The sequence below is a fragment of the Rhinoderma darwinii genome, chromosome 5 (assembly GCF_050947455.1).
Source record: "Rhinoderma darwinii isolate aRhiDar2 chromosome 5, aRhiDar2.hap1, whole genome shotgun sequence".
NCBI classification, from domain to species: domain Eukaryota; kingdom Metazoa; phylum Chordata; class Amphibia; order Anura; family Rhinodermatidae; genus Rhinoderma; species Rhinoderma darwinii.
In genome coordinates, this window is record NC_134691.1 from 204953405 (window position 1) to 204960396 (window position 6992).

The following is a 6992-nucleotide window of genomic DNA, read 5'->3' on the forward strand; positions in this document are numbered from 1 at the left end:
CACTCCCTTAAGAGGAGTAGTTTTTTAGCCGCGCCGCCATTAGCCCCGTGTACCCCTGAGGACGCTACTAGTTAGCGAAACATGTCGCGGGGGCTCTGTTTGTTTTAATTCCTGCCTAAGCCGTATCCACTGCCTTATCACTTAGCCAATTTAACTTGCTAATGCTACCTATGACGGCCCTCATGGTTGCTGACACAGTGCTGCATTTGTATCAGCAGTTCACTTTCATGTCCGGCTTCTGGCAGTCACAATTTTAATAACATATATGTGGTCTGTCTTGTTCTGCTATACGTAGCATAATAAAATATAGTTCTTATTGCATTTTGGGGTAGTTGGGGGAAAAAGGGTTTGTTTGCCTGCAGGCATTCTTTCTGTTGATTATATATTATACCTGCCGACTACCCAGGGTCTCAAAACAAAGGAAACACCTCAAAAAAGACAACCATGTTGGAAACTACACCGCACACGGAATTCATCTTGGGGTGTAGTGAGCATTTTGACCCCACAGGTGTTCCATAGATTTTATTGGAATTGGGCAGTGAAAATGAAAAATTACGTGTTTCCCAATTAAACGTATCAGTAATTCAAAATTTTTCATTTTCTCAACAAATAAAGGAGAAAAAGCACCCCAACATTTGTAAAGCAACTTCTCCAGGGTAGGGAAATACCCCATTTGTGATCATAAACTGCTGTTTGGGCACACGGCAGAGCTCAGAAGAGGAGGAGCGCAATTTGGCTTTTGGAGCGCAGGTTTTGCTGGATTGGTTTTTCGGCACCATGTCGCTTTTGCAAAGCCCCTAAGATACCAGTACAGTAGAAACTCTCCAAAAGTGACCCCATTTGGCAAACTACACCCATTGAGGAATTAATCTAGGGGTGTAGTGAGTTTTTTTACCCCACTGGTGTCCAATGGATTTTATTAGAAATGGGCAATGAAAATTAAAAATTTTGTTTTTTCCAAAAAGACGTATCATTAATTCAAAATAGTTTCATTTTTCTCAACAAATAAAGGAGAAAAAGCACCCCAGCATTCGTAAAGCAACTTCTTTAGAGTAGGGAAATACCCAATATGTGGTCATAATCTGCCGTTTGGATACATGGCAGGGCTCAGAATGGAAGGAGCACCAAGAAAATAAAGGACAAGCAGCAGCTCTTAGATTACAGACAAGAGCACCGGGTCTTCAAGATTTGATGGCAAACGGTTGGCTTAATCACCACCAAGTAAGCGACGTTTTGGTTCACACCTGAACCTTTCTCAAGCATCGAAGTGCTGCTGTTTGTCCTTTATTTTCTTCTATATTCAAGTTGGGGAATTGATTCATCCTCTGGTAACGTGTACTTGGCCTGATTTTAAGCTGGTTTAAAAGTGTTTTTTTTCTATTTTAGATTGAAGAATCAATGGGTGATTGCAGCAGTTCTGTTCTTGATTTTATGTCCATGAAGTCCTATTCTGATGTATCTCTCGAAATGTCAATGCTAAATTCATTAGGTATGTATACATCAATGTGTAAGATTAATAGAAAATTTTTTCTTTTCCTGATCGGTCCTTGAGTACTGTCTTACTGTTACAAATATCCATGAATTATGAGGCTTTGTACATGTGTAATTTTAATGAAACTTTATATTTTTTTCCCCTTTCTATGTAAACCATTAGGAAAAGTGAAGAAGGAGCTTGACCATGATGATGGTCCTCTTAACTTAGATGACGCAGCTAAACTATTGCACGACTTTCATGACATACACAATGACAGAGTTGGATCTAGACCATCTTCCAATATAAGTTCTTTATCCAACAACTCGGAAAGAGATCATCATCATCTTGGTTAGCTTTATGCCTTATTTCATGCTCTGAATGTTAATTTCTGCTTTGCAAAAATAAGTCTTTCTATGCCTGAAGCTTAGGCAAATTGTTGGCATTATTTATTTTTGCTTTTCTGAACAATTTTAAGAAAAACTCCAGTCCAATTTTGTTATGATGCATTAAGGATCCCACTTGGGAGGAGACGCGTAAAGGGTTTGACATTTGTGGAATGGAAATAAAAAAAAGGTTTTTATTATAGTTTAGCTACAATTGGGCAAACTTGAATTGGTGCAGGACTGTGTATAGCTTTCAGCAGATGCCTGTATGGAGAAAGGGGATGGAGTCTGATAATATGTGGGAAAATATGTGACATGAAGATCATCCACTGGCTTTTGCAGTTTGAAAACAGATATTTTAAAATGGTCCAAACATTCTTCACAATTATACAGGTTGAAACACACGTGGACACAAATTGTTAATTGATCGGCAACTTAAGGGACACTTTGTCACGGATCCCCCATAGACTAGAGTCTATGGAGGGATGCGTGACACGCAGTAAAATAGGACATGTCATATTTTTTTCACGGACCCTTCACACGCTCCGTTCAAACAACAGTCGTGTGAATGGCCCCATTGAAATACATGAGTCCATGTGATGGCCGTTGTCTTAACAGCCGTCACACGGACGTGATACATGCTCGTCTGAATGAGCCCTTAGACTGGAGTTTTTCTTTTTAAACTGTTGAAACCCCTACGGATCATAAGCACAAAGTCGTTCCTCCTTGGAATTTTACCAGACACTATGTATGGATGTGACTGGTACTTAATCTCAGCTGCAACTCAGCCCTGTTGGCTTGAATGAGGATGAGCTGCAAAAACAGACACCACTCACCGACGGGAGGGGCAGGGTGTTGGTAAAATTCCCAAAGTGGATCGCTCCCTTTCATTCTTATGTACTGTGGGGGAACCCAACGGTTGGACCCTAACTGATCTTAGATTGATAGCATATCCCAGGGATATGCCATCCTTGTTTAAATGCATAGAACCCCTTTTAGCACAATGGTTTTTGTTGCAACAATTTTTTTGTTAAAGTGTAGCTAAACGTTTGACAAACTTCTGACATGTCATAGTGGCATGTCAGAAGTTGGAATTGGTGGAACAAATCGCTAGAACGAAGCAACTGAGGCGCTCGTGTAAGCACTCAGCCGCTTCATGTCGGTTTGGCTTTTTCCGGAAAGCTAATGTATCGGAGTACGGGCTCATAGACTTTCTATTGAGTCCATGCACTGATACATTTATTTCCGGAAAAAGCCGAACAGACCGGAAGCGGCTGAGCGCTCTCACGAGCGATTCAGCTGCTTCGTTCTAGCGATTGGTGGGGATCTCCGTGCTCGGACCCCCACCAAACCAAACTTCTGACATGTCACTATGACATGTCAGAAGTTTGTCAAACGTTTAGCTACACTTTAAGTTGTTGTTTTTACCGCATGGTGAAAACCGTAAAAACTAAACCCAATAAAACAATGGAGGAATCGCAGTTTTTTTTCAATTTCAGCCCACAATATTTTTTTTTTCAGTTTCTCAGTTCATTATATGGTACTTTAAATGCAACCAATAGAAACTACTCCTCCCGCAAAAGATAAGCCCTCACACTACTCTATTGACGGTAAAATAAAGGAGTAATGACTATTGGAAGGCGGGGAGTGAAAAACTTAAAATGAAAAATCAAAAAATGGCTCGGACCTTAAGGAGTTAACTGCAGCAAGATTAGTCACTTACTAATGTTCTGTCTGCCGTTGAAATTTCTCTGTTAGGGCTTCCCACACAACGGAATTTCTGCAGCATTTCCGTTGAAACTGGCAGAAAATAATGTGGAAAAACCGCACCGTTTCCTGCGGTTTTTACTGCAGAAAATGGTGCGGATTTTGCTGCGTTTTTTTTTTTAGTCTGAGCTGGTGACATCTCCTCTGAAAAAAGCATGGTGTATGTTTTTGTTTTTTTTACTTCCACAAGGTGGGAAGTATTAAAAATGTAATAATAATCTGACATGTTTTCCTATGTTGGCCACCAGAGGGAGCACTTCCCAGAATTACAGCAAGGTGAAACAGACAAAGCAACCTGACTCACGGCTGTTGTAAATGTGGGATGGAGACTCACGCCCCTTCCTATTTTTGGCTACAAGCCAGGAAGAGGTGTCTTCAAATTGCCAAGCAGTGTCCAGCTCCCATTTTGGGAGTGATTCTACAATGCTAGCTGGCAGCAGCTATAGGACACACCAAAAGGCTAAGAATGATGAAAGTCAAGAGGGAAGACCCTGTGGTGAATGACTTTTCAGTTGACAGGTTCACACGGCATGTATTTGACGCATTTTTTGGTGCAATTTACGCGCCGAAATCATGAATGTACTTTCTATGCTCTTATACAAGTGGGACCCCTTCATGAAGAGTTGAAGCTGTCCGTAAAGAAATAGCCATGTCCGCAATTAAATATAAACGGGAATGGGCAGTCACACATGCAGATCTTAAGCAACCTGCTGTGGTGATTTATATTAATTGTATTGTTTTACTTCAACTATAGGTAGCCCATCTCGTCTCAGCGTTGGAGAACCGCAAGACATTCCAGACCCCTATGAATTCCTACAATCTCCTGAACCTGAAAATAATTGAATTGTTTCTTAAATTGTGTTTTTTGATCTTATATCTGTATCCCTGATACCAATATATGTAGAAAGTGGCATCTTCCTTGCCTACCTGCAGGCCCCCTGTACAGATCCTCATCACCTCAAAAATCCTACAGTAAATTGAAGACCGGGAGGAGTGATAGCAACTGCTATCCATATATATATATATATATATATATATATATATATATATAATCACTATTCTAATGTATGCGCAATGTTTGTAACTTAAATAATACCTGTACAGTACAAAAAAAGTGTTGTTTTTTTAATATAAAGGTTGGTCAACTATTTAATTATTTTGGTTTTATTCTATATTAATTTTATCTTCTGAGTGATCCAAAAAGTGTAAATTAAAAAAGGTCTTGGCATAACCACTACAGGCAATGTGCTGTATTTTTGGAACTTTTGCAAAAAAAACTACTACTAAATCTACTTTGATACTAAAATTGTGTCAAATTCGGATTCGGGCCTTAATTTCTAGTACAAAAGTGGTCCTGGAGACTTAAGTAAGGCTGGTTTCTCACATTTTGATGCGTTAAGGGGCTAAATATACAGATAGATGTTAGTTTAAAGTTTTAAAGTAAAACATGAGAGTCTACATACCCAGAGTTTTGATTTTTGAGGTAAGTGGCGTTTTTATCAAAACACTGCATACTCTAGGTACAGAATTTTTTTCTGGTGTTTTTTCTCCATAGGTGTCTATGTAGAACTTAAAACAAAAAATATATGTATTTATCATTAACCTTCTAAATCAATGTTTTTGGTAGAAGTGATATTTCATTCCAGACATTGTTCTGATGAAAAATGTCCTTTGATTGAAAAGGGAAAAACAGATAGAGAAGTGCAGCAAATTATAGGCTGCTCAACTAAAATTATCTCAAATGCCTTGACGTGGCAACCAAAACCTGAAAGACACGGAAGGAAGCGGGAACTACTGTTCAAATTGATTGAAGAATAGTCAAAATCGCAAAGGCTCAGCCAATGATCACCCCCAGAAAGATCAAAGAAGATCTGACGTTACCAGTAAGTACTGCTACAATCAGAAGACTTAAGTGAAGAAAAGTTACCAGCAAGAAGTCCCATTGTTGAAAAAAGATAGTCCTGAATAGGTAAAATTTTGCCAAGGAACCCATTGACTGGCCCAAAGAGTAATGGCGCAACGTTTTGTGGACTGAGGAAAGCAAGATTTTTCTTTTTGGGTCTAGTGACCGCAGATAGTATGTCAGACGACCCCCGAGCACTAAATTCAAGCCACGGTACACAGTGAAGACAATAAAGCATGGTGGTGCAAAAGTCATGATATGGGGATGTTTCTCATACCATGGTGTTGGGCCTATTTATCGCATACAAGGGATAATGGATCAGTTTGAATTTATTGCCCTTGAAATGGTTGTTTCAACATGACAATGACCCAAAACACACCAGTAAGTGAACAACATCTTGGTTACAGACAAACAGGATTGGGGTAATGGAGTGACCAGCCCAATCCCCTGACCTCAATCCATAGAGAACTGGTGGGGTGACATAAAAAATGCGGTTTATTAGGCAAAACCCAAAAATGCAGCAGAACTGTGGAATGTAGTCCAATCTCCCTGGACTGGAATACCTGTTCAGAGGTGCCAGAAGTTGGTCGACTCCATGCAACACAGATATCATGCCGTTCTCAGAAACAATGGTTATGCCACTAAATATTAGTTCAGTAAAGTGAAATCTGAAACATTTTTTCAGTTTATACATTACATTTTTTAGTTTTTCATGAAAAATCCTGGCACGGCTATTTTTTATGAGCAGACTAATATTCATTTTTCTTTTACTTTCTGTAAAGGATTAACACAAACTGGATAAATGTTATTGTTTTGATTTTAAATTGAATGTGTAGTATTTCTAGTGCATCTGCATTTAGGCAAATAAGATTTTGCCCCTTATTTGCTTTGTAAACTCACTGCTAGTTTTTTTTAACGTGTGTGTGTGTATACATACATATGAGAAAGGTCCTGCTCAGAGGACTGAAACTTAGCAATTTCCTTATGGGTTAAATAAACCACATTTAATTTTGCAACTACTTCTGGAGTGCTGTGATCGTTTCTTTGCTGCTGTATCTAAAAGGACCGTGTGGATGACTGTCAAGGACGCATAGCACCTTTTACTGTGTACCTTTTTAAGTGCTGCTTTTTTCCAATATATATATATATATATATATATATATATATATATATATATATATATACACATACATACACACACGGCTGTGTTGACTCTGGACTTGATATAAGACAGTGGACCAACACTGTTGCTCAGTGGTCCAAAGTCCTATTTTTGATGAAAGTAAATTTTGCATTTCAATTGGAAATCAAGGTCCCAGAGTCTGGAGGAAGAGAGGAGAGACATCAATCCAAGTTGCTTGCGGTCCAGTGTGAAGTTTCCACAGTCAGTGATGGTTTGGGGAGCCATGTCATCTGCAGATGTTGATCCACTGTGTTATATCAAGTCCAGAGTCAATGCAGCGTC

General features: G+C 39.2%; 1 protein-coding gene across 6 annotated transcripts in view; it reads left to right on the forward strand.

Annotated features, from left to right (window-relative positions):
- Positions 1 to 6546, forward strand: part of BRD9 (bromodomain containing 9) — a 148619-nt gene extending 142073 nt beyond the window's left edge. For all 6 annotated transcript variants that reach the window (XM_075826875.1, XM_075826874.1, XM_075826878.1 and 3 more), the window contains exons 14-16: positions 1387 to 1489; positions 1655 to 1822; positions 4379 to 6546. In XM_075826875.1, coding sequence (XP_075682990.1) covers positions 1387 to 1489; positions 1655 to 1822; positions 4379 to 4467 — 360 coding nt within the window. In that variant the 3' untranslated portion in view covers positions 4468 to 6546. The remainder of the gene's footprint in view (positions 1 to 1386; positions 1490 to 1654; positions 1823 to 4378) is intronic.
- The last annotated feature ends 446 nt before the right edge of the window (positions 6547 to 6992 follow it).